Source organism: Ammodytes marinus (genome assembly GCF_949987685.1).
Source record: "Ammodytes marinus genome assembly, chromosome: 3".
Lineage (NCBI taxonomy): Eukaryota > Metazoa > Chordata > Actinopteri > Uranoscopiformes > Ammodytidae > Ammodytes > Ammodytes marinus.
The window spans coordinates 26,617,096-26,635,672 of NC_137232.1; the positions used below are offsets into that span (position 1 = coordinate 26,617,096).

General features: G+C 41.0%; 1 protein-coding gene across 1 annotated transcript; it reads left to right on the forward strand.

Moving 5' to 3' along the window:
* Positions 1–7,282: 7,282 nt before the first annotated feature.
* alkbh8 (alkB homolog 8, tRNA methyltransferase) lies at positions 7,283–17,935 on the forward strand (the record flags this gene model as incomplete). The annotated part of the gene is made up of 12 exons (XM_080053732.1): positions 7,283–7,420; positions 9,775–9,908; positions 10,016–10,116; positions 10,219–10,350; positions 10,917–11,012; positions 11,106–11,210; positions 12,000–12,070; positions 14,172–14,278; positions 14,517–14,668; positions 14,995–15,278; positions 16,423–16,572; positions 17,070–17,935. 12 exons carry the CDS (start codon positions 7,283–7,285, stop codon positions 17,790–17,792), a joined length of 2,193 nt encoding a protein of 730 aa, XP_079909858.1. The 3' UTR covers positions 17,793–17,935.
* Positions 17,936–18,577: the final 642 nt, after the last annotated feature.

An 18,577-nucleotide genomic window follows, 5' to 3' on the forward strand; every position in this document is an offset into this window, starting at 1 on the left:
GTTGACTGTGTAGTCCCCTCCCGTGGAGGAACCCAATTAGAGCTGAAGACTATTTTAGTAACTTGATATTTTTTCAGCTTAGTATGTTCTAAATAACTTACAGTATATATGTGAATGTGTTGGCTCTCCTACTGCAAGAAACTACAGTTATGTAATACATTAGAGGCTCCATTAACTCGAAGAATTAAGCCTCCTTCTCCTGCATATGGGGATTTGGAAGCCTAAACAGATCAAATTATATTGTTTTGGCAACCTCTCATAAACAGAATCTCTTTTGGCACTTTGCCATGTAAGGAAAAGTCAAAGAAAATTTGAAAGAAAATGTAAAAGTGCAGAAGTTCTACAATGTATTTGGGTCTCATATTATTGACACTGGGGCTCAATATGATTTATTTCCTTGTAGCTGAGACCTGTTCAAATACAGTATATGACACTATTTAAAACTGTCAGTACTGTCTAAATTATCTGGGTGGATTTTCACTTTAAGCTAATTGCCTCATTCTGCTTCACATCCATGCATGCCCTGTTTCTCTGCTTATGATATACTGTATATAGCAATTCCACAGTACATGATGTGGCCAATAGATAGATCACCTGCGTACTTGCTTGTTTGATGGAAATGTGCAACTTTACCTGTACCCACGTCCATCCTAGAGAAACCCTTCTTTGCACATAAAGAGCTTAAATGAATACAGTAACGTCAGAGTTTGATAAACCATAAGGATAAAAATGTGGGCTTCATGGTGTGAATCGTGAACACATAATATGTTTGTGTTATGAAACAGAAGAAGAATCCAATGAATGACAGACTTTTTAATGGCAAGATAAACACAATGCCTCATCACTTGTGTTGATTTTCTCTTTTAGTATCTGGATTTGACGCATTCATCACTTAGTAAAAACAGAACAATAGACAAAGCGGTGTGGTTGCATGAAACAAAGGTCACATGAATGACACTGTGACGTGGACTATTGTCTAAACTTAAGTTTATTGGTGGCATTTCACCCTGTTAATTTATTTTTATTCACCCTCACATCTCTCTGCTTTGAAGAAATTCAAGGCCACATTAAAAAAATAAAACATCCCGGTATACAAATACAGACCCACGACTATATTCATTGGCAATCTGCTTAAGTGTCTGTGGCCATGGCATGGTTTTTGACCCACTTTGGTACTTAAGTAGAGCTCAGGATGAGAGAGTATAGACTTAAAGAATAGAAAGATGTAAACACTTTTGTCTGAACAAAAAATCAATCCGCAAAAAAAGTCCTACAGTAACCATGCTAGCTTCCCTCCATCTCCTCAGCCTTTCTTCTTCTTCTTTAGTTGTTTTTATTGTGGTTGTCGCTCCGGGGTTCAGCTCTGGTAAGTTTTCACAAGCAGCCACATCAGTAGCACAGTGATTAAGACGATTAGGAAGTTGATAGCCAGCTCCTTGGCCGAGCGGTCCATGGTGGCACCTCAAAGGAGGTGTGTGGCTCCTTCTTCTTCGGACCGATGTCCAGACCTGAGTGGTGTAGAGAGATACGAGCATTGACGTGACTGCAAGATAATATGGCTTTAGATACTAGGAGTATGTGTGTTTCTGTGTGTCTAAAGTGACACGTGCTATGCATGCGTCGCATCTGTAATCATAGATTAGAGCGATCAGTCCCTTCTCAGGCAGGTTATTACATCTGTCCACAGTTAGTTAATAATGCACTGATACACACACCATCAGGGTACAAAGCACTGTAGGAAAAGGATGTTGATCCATGGGAAGCACATTCTTTTCCTGTTTCTTAGTTGTAAACTGCTGAACTTTTGAAAAATTGTTCCCAACGTCTACATTATTCTGCCGACAATTGACAACACGATTCAGAATGATGACACAAAATCAGAACTGTCAGTGAGATGTTACCTTCCCTTTTCTGCCAGTGGCCTCACTTATCAAAAAAGACCAGGAGGAAGCAGTTGTTCTTATGCGTTCCAGTAGCACAGCTTTTCCCTTAATTATTATCTTGACCTCTGATGGCTTGTCTTCTTACTGGAAACGTCTCTATTGCGGCACTAGTTCTCTGTAGCATCTACAAGCATCTGCTCTTCCTGCCGTTGTCCAACTTTCTGCAGTTGCCAAGAGGCAGGGCCCACTCTTTAAGTAGCCACCCTCAGACTACCGCCCATGTTTCACATACACACAGACTGATGTCACGCACCCATTAACAACCAATAGAGGGGTGTTCTTTTCCAGTATCTCTTCCACTGGAGTTTTTCCCATCTATATCTATACAGAGTCTCTCTCGCTCACTCGCATGCGCGCACGCAACAACAAGGTAGGGACTCAGGGTTATTTATAAAACATTATAGCAGATACTAGGTGGATGACATTTGTTCCAAACACAATAATCACATAAGAATAACAGAGCAACCTCCCCGAAACGCAACACATGAGACGTGTGGGATTTAAATGCAGCTGATACCACAATTAATCATGCTGCCAGTCCACTTCATCACTTTATGCAACAAAATAAAAGGAAAGGTCACTTCTTTCCATAGGTAGTTAAGACAGTTTAGGTAGTTTGCCAGACAACGTCACTGCTTCCAGCTAAGAAATAGTCCTGCATCAGACTATGGGTTGCCATTCTCAAGAACGTGGGTCGTAACCTAAATATTGGCCAACCCAAGAGTGAAAGTGGAGGAAGAAAAGAGAAGTGGAAATTAAATTCCCACGGTGCTTATTAAAAATCATTTTACCAGCATTGCGGTGCCATGATAATAGGTATTAAATAAATATGTTATAATTTTTTAATTATGAGCTCCAGAAGTGCCTGTGGGACCGATTTTGTAACCCTCAGGCTTTGCACAAGCCCAACTAGCTGTTTCCCCCCTTCTTCCAGTCTTTACGCTAAGTCATGCCAACTCTTTGCTGGCTGTAGCATCGTATTTACTATACAGTCAGGAGATGTGTCTTGGCCAATAAGCAAACAAGCATATTTTCCAAAAAACTATTTCATTAAATAGAGGTTAATTATAAAGTGGTGATCTATCTCTCATTTGTGGCTGTGTGACCCCATTGTGTTTTCACATTCTTCCTCCTCTGTGTTATGCCTGGCGCTAAGAGAGAGATTTTGACAGCTCACCACGGCAAATCTCTCAGTTCATCTAACACTTGACAGCTGCTTACAACAGTGTTATCTCTGCACTAGTGTTAAACCCCCTTGACACACACCTTCTCTTATAGACACAGAGGGGTCACAGCGGGACAAAGGGGTACATGAGCTCGGCTCTCTTGAACCTTTCCATCACAGGATTCCAAGATCATCCCCAGGGGATTTAACAGATCAAAACGGCTGCCATGTTATCAGCCCCCTTGCGCTGCCAGCATAGGACCAATAGCTATGTGACCCAGGGATTCCCATTGTCATGGAGAATCCAGCTCTGGTGTGATTGAATAAAGCGGGGCGAGGTGTGCAGGCATCTCTGTGTGGGGTGGAGCAACGGCCCATTCTGACAGGTGTGTGTGTGTGTGTGTGTGTGTGTGTGTGTGTGTGTGTGCGTGTGTGTGTGTGTGTGTGTGTGTGTGTGTGTGTCTAAGATAGAAAAGTGCTGGTAGGGTTACCCTCCAGATCAATGGAGTGACGACATGTGGGGTGTCAACAAGGCCTCAGAGACACCATTCCACACATTCTGGTACACTGTGTGTGTGTGTGTGTGTGTGTACTTGTCGATGTGTGCATGCAATAAAACTACTGTTCATTATGTGAAAACTAGTTGGTTACAGTTTCATACTTGAAGGCCGTGAGTGTTATGTCAAAATAAAAATCCACAAGTGGACAAATCAAGACGGGAAGAAAGGGGTTTAAGGGCCGGCCCTAACCCTAACCAACCATAGAAGCACATTTGGAGCTCAAAACATTTGAGGCTATATCTCATTTTATCCATACAATAACAAAATGTGATGATAATTATAGTTGCAGTTTTGCTTCCAGTCTGTATGCTAAACTATGCTAATTGCTTATATTATCTTATTTAGGCCTACCTACTTCCGCTCAATTTTCATTTCCCTTCAGAAGTCATGAAATGAAGTACGATGTTCTGGTAGGACCAGGCTAAGCGTACCAAGCAAGTCCATTAAATAATTAGGCTATGTTACACTGGAAGCAGGGCTGTCCAACATAATTTAAATCAACTAGTATCTTATCAGCTTATTGAAATAGCCAAAGTGTAGTGTATCCTGTGGTGTTGATCTTCACTCAGATTTTAGGCATACTTCTCTAATTTTCAAAGATCTGAATCTTGTATTATTATGATAATAAAGCAGTTTAGAAGATGTGCATTTGAGAAAAATGCATAAAATGTGCTATACATGGAAAGCTTTGCCCTAATGTCCTTTATACACCATAAGGAAGTGTCCTGCAGTCTGTCCAGCACATGATGCCAAATAGCTAAAACTGAAAAAGTATTTAGCCCTCAGCTTTGCTCATTTCAAGTGTCTAAATCTTTTCCACTACAGCAGCAGTGATTGGAAGAGAGACAGGAATTTATCTTAGCCGATGGACATTCTGACAAAGAGATGAAACACGTAACAGATGAATCACCAAACACAATGTTCAGACCTGGTGACATCTTAGTCGGTTAAAATAGTGAACTTATATTTATCATATCTGTTGCCAAAGGATTTATTATTTATGTTATTGAATAAATAAACCTTGACACCCTGTGCAGTTTTGGCTGATATATTTCTGTGTAATCTTTCTCTAACAACTGACGTATACCTACTTAAATTTTAAGTCCCTAGAGCAGTGAAGAACAGAATCACTATTTAAAAAGCGGGATCTGGTTTCTTTATCCCTCCACCTTCGTCATGTGGCCTCCAGCTAATTGGAATAGAAATATGGCGGCAACAGGAGTTTGGCCTCTGGCTACATGGCGTAGCATTTCAAACGGTGATGGCATGCCTCAGGGTACACAAGTGGTGCCACTCTAGTTCTCGTCATAACAAAGCATTTTTTTCTTCAGAGCATGGCTGATTTGTGAGGTGACAAATGCTGCCCTTGAGAACTGGCAAGGCAAATATCTTCCCTTATGTTATGTTCATAATACTAAAGTCACATTTCCACTAAGTAGAATGTTGTCAATTTTTCCCTCACACATTTATTTCCAGGGTGCTCTTGAAAAAGAGGTAAAAGATTAACTTTGAATTCAACATAATTTGATAACATTTTGTAGGATTATCACATGGTGCACTAGATCAAAATATCTGTGTTGTAAATATTAAGAAAATCTTTATCCTTCACTGGTTTCGGCCCAACAAATGCTGATTTGCATATACAAGAGTGAGGATTTTATTAGCCTGTTTATATAAAACAAGATGAAGAGAATTGCGATGTGTTCACACATTGAAAGGGCTAGCCATAATCTTTCCCTACCAGCTGTTGTTTTGTAGAGCAAACTGAGAGCGCTGTTAAGACAACCAAGGGTTCCCACTAGCCGGCAGCTCAGCCTGACACAGTATTACTGTGATGACTGAGGACAGGTGAGGACTTCAATACACAACACACCCGTGTTTCAAAGCTCATACACAGATGCACACGCACAAATGTCTCATTCTCACAATCACACATGGATGCTGGAACACAGGCTCAGGTCCAGAGGGGCTGTAGAGTCATTAATCTGGCTGTTGAGGTATTCATATGCGGGATCCAAGCTACTTGGCTTCTATGAGGATGGAGGCAGACAGGCAGGCACTGCACCAAAGACAAAACAACAGACACAATTTAGCAACATGCCTGACGATGAATGACTGCTTGTGTCCCATCAGCATCTGTTCTGATATGTAAGATTTTGAAAAAGGACGCATAAGAAGTAAGCCAACCAGCCCATTGTGATAATGCTTTTTCATTCCTGGGTAATGCAAGATTATCCTCCATTGCCTGATTTTAAGTGGGGTCTGGTGATGGACGAATGAAACTGGAATGAGGAACAGTCTCCCCAGGATAGTCACCCTATACACTTACACATTTGTATCCCTTAGTATCAAGTGGGGAGAGCCTATGGAGCATTTTTTGTCTGTCTTTTGTTGGGAGATTAGGAAGGAATGCAGCATGGATTTTCCATCAGGGTTCAGGTCCACTGTGATGAAGCCACAAGGTAAAAACACAGGATGACAGTAAGGCTCTGATACCAACAGACGAGTAGTTTAGAGGAAAGAGGAGAAGTGAAGGACCACATACACACATATTTTTTTTTAAAATAAACTACATACCAAAGCAGAACATTATGTACCTGCTAACACTGGAACTAAATGGCAGTACCCATGGGATAAAAAAAGATCACAAAGTATTACAATATCCCCAGACACACTACTGAATAGCAAAGATAATCTTGCTTTTCTTAGATTTGGTGCAATTAATTGCTGCAGCACATTGCACCAATACAGTTGATTTAATTGTGCTCTTGCTGCTACAAAATAGTTGCTCTGCCCTTTGGGACAGATAAAGAACAAATAGTAGTGTGATTTTAGCAAGGCTATTCAGGTAAGCAGGATTTATTAAGAAATGACAATTACCCAAAAAGTTAAACATTTTATAAAAAGAAATTAATAAAAAAAAGGTTAGCGGACAAACACATTAACGTTTTACAGTGGCCCAGCCAGAGTACTGACTTGAATCCAATTCAGAATCTGTGGAGGGAGCTAAAGATCAGGGTGATGGTGGCAGTGAGAACCTCCAACCTGAAAGAGTTGGAGCTAATTGCTAAGATGAAAGGGCACATATAAATAATAAAAATACCAGTGGAGACATGCAAAAAGCTGGCCAGCAAGTGTTTGATTGCTGTAATAGCCAATAAGGGCTTTTCTATTGATTATTGAGAAGGGTATGAATAATTTTGGACATGCCACTTTTTGTTCAAAGGTAAATAAAGGCTGAAAAATATTTTTTCCACAATGATGCCTCTTGTACATCGTCTTAGTATCTTCTGGGTGAAGCCTGTGTCATTTCCAATCAAGAAAAAACTTGCTGGTTGAATACAAGTAAGTTTAAGTCAACATTTGCCAGGGGTATCAATCATCATTTCGGGCTTGACTGTAAGTGCAAAAAAGTGGGGAAAAGTAATATAGCCATTTTAATGGTTTCAGTTTGACCACTATTTGTGAGAAACAGGCTGGCTTTAAAAATAAAAGAAAGTAAAATAGATGTTTGGTTTTTCGGCTTATTTAGCTATTTATTTATTGGTACATCACCAGGAACCATCGCTGTTTAATGCTTGTTGTTGCACCCGGACGACATAATGTGACGTACCATGGACGCCAGTGTGGAAAGCGACGTGAAGACTATCAGGAGGAGTAAAGAGGACAAGAAAATCCTTCGTAAACAGCTCAAAGCCAGTCACACTTTGCTCAAACATGATGGCATCAGCACGGCGTCGCAGCCCACCAAGGTAACCGCAAGAAGACACGTATATAGACAGGAAGTGGCAGCTGTCAACTACTATGGTCAACTAACATGGACCCTCTACTATCTCTCTATAAATAAATAAAACGAGGATGAAACAATATTAAAATTTGATTTTCAGGTCATGTGAGTTTAATAAATAACATATATTATTAGCTGGCAAAATACCTGTGTAATTATCAGGTATTGCTAAAATATTAGCTTTAATTCACCTAGCTCGATCATTGTATATGGCAGCAGTTGAAGCTTTGTAGGGGACACTGTTTAAGTATCTATAGCCTACCAACCTGAAATGATTGTGTTATGACAGGATGTGTGTCTGCACTCTGCTAACACAAGTCTGGTTCCGCTGCTATAAGAGCTGTAAGTCAGAAATGCACAAGTCTGTCGTGAAATATACAATCATATGAAAAAGTTTGGGAACCCCTCTCAGCCGGCATTATAATTGACTCTGCTTTCACAAAAAAAATATAAAAGTGGTATGTCTTTAATTTACCAGGAACAGCTAAGTACTGGGATGTTTTCCAAACAAAGATTTTTTGAAAAGCAGTATTTGGTTGTATGAAATAAAATAAAATGTGAAAAACTGGCTGTGCAAAAATATGGGAACCCTTGTGGTTTTGTTGATTTTAATGCCTGTAATAGCATGTAAAACTGATGATTTTAAACACAAAAATGGTTGGATTATGTTGTTAAGCCTTGAACCTCATAGAATTGTCTGTTTAATCATGAGAAAATGTATTTTAGGTGCCTAAATGCAAGTTGCACTTCTCTTTGACTCTCTGCTGAAGTGAGACAGAATGGGATCATCAAAACAGCTCCCAAAAGATCTTAAAAACAAAGATTATTCATTGTCATGGTTTAGGGGAAGGCTACAAGAAGCTTTCCCAAAGGTTTCAATTGTCAATTTCTACTGTAAGGAACGTTGTCAGGGAATGGAAGGACACAGGCACAGTTGCAGTTAAACCCAGGTCTAGCAGACCAAGAAAAGTACAAGAGCGGCATATGCGGCGGATTGTGAGAATGGTTGCACACAACCCAAAGATCACCTCCAAAGACCTGCAAGAACATCTGGCTGCAGATTGTGTATCTGGACATGGTTCTACAATTCAGTGCAATTTGCACCAAAACATCTTTATGGCCGGGTGATGAGAAGGAAGCCCTTTCTGCGCCCACGCCACAGATACAGTTGCATGGAGTATGCAAAAGCTCTTTTAGACAAGCCAGCTTCATATTGGAAGAAAATGCTTTGGACTGATGAGACAAAAATTAAGTTATTTGGTCTTTATAAAAAGCAGATGTTTTGGTGCAAATTGCGCTGAATTGTTGAACGATGTACAGATGCACCATCTGCAGCCAGATGTTCTTGCAGGCCTTTGGAGGTGATCTGTGGGTTGTGTGCAACCATTCTCACAATCCTCCACCTATGCCGCTCCTGTTTTTTTCTTGGTCTGCCATGCCTGGGTTTAACTGCCACTATGCCTGTGTCCTTCCATTTCCTGACAACGTTCCCTACAGTCGAAATTGACAATTGAAACCTTTGGGAAAGCTTCTTGTAGCCTTCCCCTACACCATGACAATGAACAATCTTTGTTTTTCAGATCTTTTGGGAGCTGTTTTGATGATCCCATTCTGTCTCACTTCAGCAGAGAGTCAAAGAGAAGTGCAACTTGCATTTAGGCACCTAAAATACATTTTCTCATGATTAAACAGACAATTATATGAGGTTCAAGGCTTAACAACATAATCCAACCAACTTTGTGTTTAAAATCATCAGTTTTACATGCTGTTACAGGCAGTAAAATCAACAAAACCACAAGGGTACCCATATTTTTGCACAGCCAGTTTTTCACATTTTATTTTATTTCATACAACCAAATACTGCTTTTCAAAAAATCTTTGTTTGGAAAACATCACAGTACTTAACTGTTCCTGGTAAATTAAAGACATACCACTTTTATATTTTTTTTGTGAAAGCAGAGTCAATTATAATGCCGGCTGAGAGGGGTTCCCAAACTTTTTCATATGACTGTATCAGCATCTCTGGTGCAAGTGGGATTAGGCAATTCAATAGCCTATCAGAAGACACAATATTTAAGGTGTCCTCTAGCTCAGATATGTCATTGTCATGTACACGGCTGATTACATACACTGTTTTGTCAATTATATGGACAGTAAAGCAGTATTGTTACAATAAACTTGTAGTTTAGTTAGTTTTTAATTAACAATAACATGAAGTGAAGCTTCTTCAGGACCAAATTAGAAAAACCTAAGTGAAACATAAAACTGTTCTTCTTGAAATGGTCTGTATATGAAACCATCTAGACGTCTCCTCTGCAGAGTCTGGTGGTGGCCAATGGCGGCCTGGGGAACGGTGTCAGTCGGGAGGAGCTGTCTGCAGCGCTGATGGAGATGGGGGAACTGGAGACTCTGATCATGCCGCCTCACAAGCCCTACGCTTTCGTCACATATAGGTAACAGGTGCCAAGGTTATCTTTGTAGTTTAAACTTCCAGTGCCGACTCTTACGTTTGTTTCATTTGGTTTGGTCTGGTCATTGTCGTGTCTATCTTTCTTTGCAGTTCTGAAGAGAGCGCTCGGAGAGCTCACGTCCAGCTCAACGGTGAGAAGCTGCTTTGTGGAGAGAACAGCGTAACCCTCTACCTCAGTTTTGTCGACTCAGGTACGAGAACAGTTAGAGTGGTTTGAAGCATTGTTTATGTTACTACTATATAAACAGTGAAGTGTATCCTTCCTGTGTGTTTTGTTCATGTTTGTTTTGCAGTGAGCTGTAGAGAGGAGGCTTCCGTTCCTTTGCCAGAGGGACTAGTCTTGGTGGAGGATTTTGTGTCTCAGGAGGAGGAGGCCCTGTTGCTCGCTGCCATCGACTGGTCATCTACTGAAGATGACATTACCGGTCAGTGGCTGCATCATGTTTTAACTTAATTCTTCTGCATAGATACACTAGCATGGAATCACATTAAGAATCTGAAATACTTTGTTTTAATCCCAAGGGGGAAATAGTGGACACTGTTGACAAGTGGACACTGACACACACACACACACACACACACACACACACACACACACACACACACACACACACACACACACACACACACACACAGTACATTGCACAAGTGCCTTGCACAAGTGCCTTGCGCTATTTATTTTACTATTTATATTTTGTGTTTGAGTGTATACTTGGATGCTGCTAAAAATGCACTTGTGCCCTGCACTATTTTTTAATAATTGTTACTATTTCTCCCACTTGTATTGTATTACTGCAATTGTGAAAAATTGCACAAGTCATTTAATTATTGAATAGATAATACATACAGCCATATGAGATTGCATACAGTCCTAATGAATCATGAATACTTGTCTTTAAGTCTGTGTCATTTAAATGTATAAAGTACTGTTTGATAATATAATTCAGGAAATTGAACCTATATTTGCTAACTCCACTCTAACGCCTTATAGCTCAGAAAGCTCTAAAGCACAGGAGAGTCAAACATTATGGCTTTGAATTTCGCTACGACAACAACAACGTGGATAAGGACAAGCCGCTACCTGCAGGTAATGTCGCCATTTTTTTCTCTCTTCCAATCATGGTTTTGTTTTTCTCGTGTTAACAGAGGCGCTAATGAGTAAGTGTGTGTCTGTCTCCAGGTATTCCTCAGGAGTGTCTACCCGTTCTGGAGCGCTGTGTGAAGAACGAGCACATCGAAGTCATGCCAGACCAGCTGACCGTCAACCAGTATGAGTCTGGACAGGGTGAGTTGGTGAAGTCACCTCTCTAAACTGTCCTTGGATCCCACACAGCTTAGGGATAATTGAATGCTGCAACATACGTCTTTATAGGGAACCATTGAGGCAACGTAAACACAGTGGACCATGAATGGGCAAAACTGGCCGCAAGTCAACACTCAAGATGTAGCGTGATTTAAACTATTAAACTGTTTATACACTTGAACAAAAATTTATATTTTTTTAAAACCGAGGCTGGGTTTAGGAATCAATATATTGGTGGAATAGCTGATTCTCGGCATTATCGATCATGCTTCATCAATGCGATGTTAAGCTTAATTTGGTCTGCCGCAGAACTTTAGGAAAAATGTTGCTTATTATTTATTTCAGAGGCTGCAGCTACATTATGTGAGGAGAGAAAATAAAAGTAGACTTGTTTGATTTCAAGCACAATTACTAAACTCTGGTTGACAAAATATGACAAAAATATAAGCACATCCATCCATAGATTATTATTGACCTATACCACAAGGTGGCAGCAGAATCATTTCAACATGCATCAATGAGGGCTGGTGAAAAGGTTTTTTCGCTACTTATTATTAGATAAGATAACAGCATTGACAAAGCTTTTAATACTGTACTGAGGATTTCATTCATTATACTTGCTCTTCAAGCTCTTAAGCAAAGTCAATTGTATTATTAAATTGACAGAATAATTTCACACAAACAGGTTGAACACAATCCAATTGGAAAATCTTTTGACTGGGGTTACTACCGGTATTTTGATTCAGAATGGTCTTTTGAAATATCTTCCAGGTATTCCTCCTCACGTGGACACTCACTCTGCCTTTGAGGACACCATCATGTCACTGAGCCTGGGGGCACAGGTAAAGAGTCAGTCCATCATTTTGTGCTTTTGAAACAATTTTCTCAAACTCGAGCTCAAACGGAACAAGCCGTCCCAGAGAAAAATACTCAACGCGTAGAACTGTGGTTTGGCAATTTAACTGTGAGCTTGTGACACCAATCACCTTTAGCACCAGTGGCACTCAAGGTGCAATCAGAAGTAATTAGAAGTTATGCAATCAAGGATAAAGAGTTCTGGTCGAAAGAGAACGATTTTCACGTGTTGGAGTGAAAGGACAGGGACAGCTTTTTCAAATACTATTTATACAGTGTGTAGTTAACAGCTCTTTTGTCACAGTGTCTCTGCTTAAACGAACAGAAGAAACACATATTTTTTGGGTGTTGCTACATCCTTATTTATTTGTTTATTTGATAGGGACAAAGCACATTAATTAAAGGTAGGGTTAGCGATTCTAGAGAATTTTTGTTGACTGCACTGTGTGTGCGCTGTTAAGAAATCTGCTGTTTATACAGAGCTTAGGCTCTTTTAACTGGTATTTAAACAAAGAGAATGTAATTAAAGCGAATTAAACCTGATTACACTCGAAAACACTTGATTTTTTTCAACACACACACACACACACACACACACACACACACATAGATTGTGTGTGAGGAGATATTCATTGATTTTAACAAAAAGTGATCTGTCAAGACAAAGATCTGTTCTCCAGAATCGCTTACCCCACCTTTAACACCAGTATGAAAAAGAAACAAACATTCTTGAGTTTGCTAAAATGCTCATTTACATCTGTAGTCCATACGCCGGTGACAAAAAAAGAAACATTACAAGTTGAAGTGACAATCCAAAGATACACAACTTGAAGGAGAACATACATTGTACTTTATGTCAGGTCAGTCAGCCTGTTTTCCAGGTGTGACTTTGTGGTGTGACCTTGGTGTTGTTGGGATGCTGGATCAGTCTCTGCAGGTGAACCCCCCATCTGTTCTCTGCTTGTCTGAAAGCAGGGAACTATTAGCGATCAGCTGTCATCTGTCACAGCATCTGTTACAAACACACACAAAGACTGACAGATTGTGTGTGTGTGTGTGTGTGTGTGTGTGTGTGTGTGTGTGTGTGTGTGTGTGTGTGTGTGTGTGTGTGTGTGTGTGTGTGTGTGTGTGTGTGTGTGTGTGTGTGTGTGTGTGTGTGTGTGTGTGTGTGTGTGTGTGTGAGAGAGTGAGTGTAAGTGAGAGAGAATGATGAGAAGTCTTGCAGTTAAGTGTACCCCCATCAATTTATTTTGGACGTTACATTCCACCGGTTTCAAGACGCCTTGAAGATCTTATCATCTACTGGTGCTGCATGTACAGTACATGGCTTTCTCACAATCGTACACAAACACTGATCAGTCTTTCTCCCTCTTGCACACACACACACACACACACACACACACACACACACACACACACATACACCTCCGCTACTTCACCAAATCCAATTTTCCTGCTGTCAGAAGTTGGAGAGATGCAGTCTGAAATTGTGTAGATGTAATTTCCCAGTAGAGCTCATGCCGTTATGCACTGTAAGGAAACATTAGGATCAAACACCAATGATGCTCCTGCTGGTTATTGGATAGAGAGTGTGTATGTGTATCTGTTTTTTTTCCCCTTCGGGTGACGTCACTGTCGAGTGAAAGCTTAAGAGGTTTCTTTCATGCATTTTAAGATGTTTTTATTTTATTTTCATTTGTACTGTTACATGTCTGTACAGCTGAATCATAATTGTTAGTTTTTATGAGATACCATTTGCTGCCTGACAGGCTGTTAAACCAGCATGAATAATATCTATGAATACTCAATTCGATACATAACTATTGGATCATTGAAGTGCCTGTGTGTTAGTTTCCACAACAAAGATCCAATGTTTTTTTTCTGCATTTTACTATGCTCAATGAAAAAAAAAATGTTGTAGTCAAAACCTTTTGCAGTGTTTTGTTTAGTTATAACCCAAACCGCTGTGTGCAACAACATGGCTGTAGACTGAAATATAAGAGGTGATGAAATTTGAATGAAATCAGCCGACATCCTATAAAAAATTGAAGTAAACAAGACTGAGAATTAAATTTCTTTTTTTTCCAGACGGTGATGGAGTTCCGTCATCCCGATGGTCGTCTGGTTGCCGTGGTGTTGCCTGTCCGGAGCCTCCTGGTGATGAAGGGAGAGAGCAGATACATCTGGACACATGGGTGAGCTGGACCGTTGAGTCAGTCATTTTATATTAACATGAGCTTCATGAGGAGTGACACTTCTTTTATTTTCTCTATTCCATTGTAATACAACACAGATATCATGAATTTACTGTCCTTTTTTTATGGGCTTCAAACAATAGTTTTGTCCATGAACTTTTTTTTTTTTTTTTTTACCTTCACACATTGACAGTTTGTGTATGATAATCAACCACGACTATTGCTTATCTCCTTTTAGGATTACTCCTCGCAAGTTTGACACTGTTCCGGCCTGTGACCTGCAGTCCCATGGTCGTGACCTCGGGGCCAGCAGCAATCTCACTCTGATTAAGAGGGGCACCCGTACCTCTTACACTTTCCGCAAGATCAGACACGAGCTCTGCCGCTGTGGTGAGACTCTTGCCAGGTCAAAATAAATGGTAGATGCGTTTGTTAAACAAAAGTTGCATTAAACAGCACGTGAATAGCTCAGTAGCTAACACAGCTGACTTGGGTATGGGAAATCAAGGATTGATTCCAGGGTAGGGCAAGTACAGTTAGGGGTCCTTTGGCAAGATCCTTAATTGCCTACCTCCGGTTGTAGGTCATTTTGGAAAAAAGCGTCTGCTAAATAACATTTACTGCAAAGTAATGTTGCAAAGCGACACATGAACTACAGTTTGATGGACACATTCCCCACATAGACCATCCCACTTTCTCTCTCTCTCTCTCTCCAGCCTTCCCCTGTGCTTGTGACAGTCAGGGAGCCTCCTCCGTGCCCTGTGCCGCTCCTACGCCCCCTCCGGCCTCCTTACCCCGTTGCCATGCCGACGCGGCCCTGCTTGAGGAGGAGTACGTGCACCGGGTGTACGACGCCATCGCCTCCCACTTCAGCAGCACGCGTCACTCCCCCTGGCCTCGCGTCTGCAGCTTCCTGTGCTCGCTCGCCCCCGCCAGCGTGCTAGCCGATGTGGGCTGTGGCAACGGGAAATACCTGGGCGTCAACACAGATGCCGTCGCAGTGAGTGTCATATAGATAACTTTAACCTCTTTTCTATGTCTCTGAGTTAGGGGCGTGCACGTGTAAATCATAACTTTAAGAAAAAATCGAAACCCTTTTTTTACTCAATTTGGAGATGATAAAACGCTAGTCTGCAGAATCCATCTTCCCCGTTTAGTGTGTGTGTCTGTGTCTGTGTGTGTAAAATTGTAAACGTTCACACCCCTACTCTGAGTTATGTACAATTAAGCCTCTGCATCTCTACATAAAGACTGGAAACAGGAGGAAAACACCTCTAAATAAAGCCTTCATTGTAAGATGTAGGTTTGAAAAATATTATTTATGTTGCGTGTATATAAAGGCGTTCATACATACGCTTTTTACCCAGTGCTTCTTGCATCAGAAAAAAGGGCCTTAAATCCACCAACACTGAAAGGGCAGGCATTGCACAAGACAAAGCAAAGGTCACAGCCTCTGTGCTCAATGTTCCACATGAATGTAAAATGAAAAAGAGTGGCTGGTGTCGAATTACAGTGTTGCTTCACCATGAGCTCTCCTGTGCACCACAGTGAAGTCAGTGAGAAAGCATAGGTTTGTCATCTTTACATTTTCCTTGGGCAAAGAGCTGCTGTTTACTCATTTACCCTCTGAGCCGTGAGTTGGACGGGGCATGTTTGTATTGCTCTGGTACCACCGCCAGTCGTGTTGTTCATTCTGATTTCTGCCGGTCGTTATTCTCTGAATAAGCTCAGTTTCCATGGCAATATCCAAAAATATTTATGTATGCATGCACACCAAGAAACTGTTAATCCTCCCGGTTTTTATAGAAATGCAGACACTTGACCTCTCTGTGTGTCTGCATGTCAGGAACGGATGTAGCTGTTTGTACGATTTCCAAATAACGCTTAACGACCAGGTCTCCTTTTGGATGAGCTCATATGAATCTTGATTGAATTGCTCCCCGAGAAAATTATCATTACAGTCATCCAATCCCCTCACACTCTATTTTTGCCTACTTTTGCTACATTTTTCTGTTTTCCTATTACTTATATTCATGATCCCTAATTGTGTGTACTAAATTTCTATCCCTACAACCTTCTTTTATGTTTGTGAATTTTCTTTTAAAGCCTGGGTGTGTGTTTCTGTGTGTGTGGTCTCTTTTCAGGTTGGTTGTGACCGTAGCAGCGCTCTTGTCCAAATATGTGCAGAGAAGGGTTTCCAGGCGTTTGTGTCCGACGCTCTCAGTGTCCCTCTCCGAACAGCCTCCTGTGATGCCTGTATCTCTATAGCGGTCATCCACCACTTTTCCACACAGGTATGCTGTGTACAACACGCACACACACACACACACACGCACGTACGCAGTGCTGCATTGATGTACAGCCTTTTTAGTGGGCTACTCCTATTGCCTGTATTTCACTTATGTATTTTTTGGTTTTTGTGTCTGTTTTTATTGTATGTATTTTACTCATGTGTCCTTGATACGTAATTTATAACCTAGGTACTGAACGCTGCTATTTGAATTAAATTGTACTTACTCACTTACTTACAAACTGCAGATCCAAGTGTGGGACAAATCCCAAATTCACCAATTCCCAAGTTTGTACTTTCGAAAGGCCCAGGAACAGTTGGGACACAGTCACTAGTAGATATTTGGTGACACTGAAATTCTAGTTTTACTAAATGTGGCATTAGTAGTTTTTTTCTAAATTGAAAAAGGGAAGTCCTTTTTTCTTTTCAGATTCACTTTTCCACCTTTGTAGTCTCTTTTCCAACATTGTGTGTGTTTGTGTGTGTGTGTGTGTGTTGCAGGAACGTCGGCTGGCAGCGGTGAGGGAGCTAGTAAGACTTTTGAGGCCTGGAGGGCGAGCGCTCATCTACGTTTGGGCTTTTGAACAAGAGCACAACAAGCAGAGGTCCAAATACCTCAAAGAGCAGAACAGAGAGAATCACGACAGCCACAGCCCCCCTAACAAGACACCTGAAGACAGCCAGGAGGAGCCTCGCGGGAAACTGAGAATCGATACCGGCAGGCATTTAGAAAACGTCTTCGGCGCTGTAGACAAGCCACAAGATGTCAATAAAGTGACTGATGGCCAACTTAGTGTGCACACCAACCGAACAGCCTTCAACACCCAGGACCTCTTGGTTCCCTGGCATCTGAAAGAGGGTAAAAGAAGAGAGGAGGGGGAAGAATCCGGAGAAGGTAAGAAGAAGGATACACGAAAAGACAGGTCTAAAAAGACTTCAGGGAGCTCCTGCTCAGCCATACCCAGTTCTACAACCAGATTAGAGCGCAACCCTGACCAACCCAATTCAGGTTTTGAGTCCAACATGTCTTCTTCTGGATCAAGTCAAGATGCTACTCTGGCCTCAGCTCCAGCACCTGTCTTTCACCGCTATTACCACGTATTCCAGCAGGGGGAGCTGGAGCAGCTGTGTTGTCAGGTGGACGGAGTCAACGTGCAGAGTAGCTACCACGACCAGGGAAACTGGTGTGTTATTTTAGAGAAGGACTTGGGAGAGATAAACTGACTCTCATCATTTAGAATAATTCAGCAACAAATACATATTTGAACAAGAAAGTTGTTGCATTGTAAAGAAAGCCTTAAGCAAAGGATCCATTTTATTTTGTTTAAATGCAAAAGAGAAAAAGTGTACTCAAATAAATGTGAAGATTTCTACAAAATGTCTGCCTTTGTTGTGCTCCTACTTGTTGCATCATTTCGTGACAGTGGATTAACTCGGCGTATTAAAGGGTAAAATAAACGCAACTAACTGAAACGACTTAGTTGGAGGAGGACGTTATGAAGCGCAGATTATTTGGCTGCTTCTGAGAAACCCAGTGATGGAGACAAGGCTCTACACACAGTGAATAGACTGTGCTTCAGCCCACCAACTATAATCTTTCCCTCCCCCTGTCTTTGACACCAGATTCTGCTCTTAATTCACTGAGCTGTAACTAAGCTGTTAACGGTGTGTGCCTGACCTTTTCAAGTGAAAGGGCCACAGTCTTACGTGGCGTTTTAAGATGTGGGGGATTTGTTCACAATCTGGATGCAGAATATACACATATCTTTATATTTTTAAGAATAGACTTCTATTGAGAAACAGTTTAATACTTTGATTAAATTCGGAATTGGCATAATGTAGGAACACTAAAGTATATTTTCTTCACTCTTTCTTTCTTGCACTTGCACGCGTACTCACATTATATCCTGTTTACAAGACTTGTTTTACCAGACGGCTGTAAAGGCAGGGTGAATTGTAGAGTAATAGGGTATTGATGGCGGGGGAATGCAGTGAGGTTATTGGTCAGC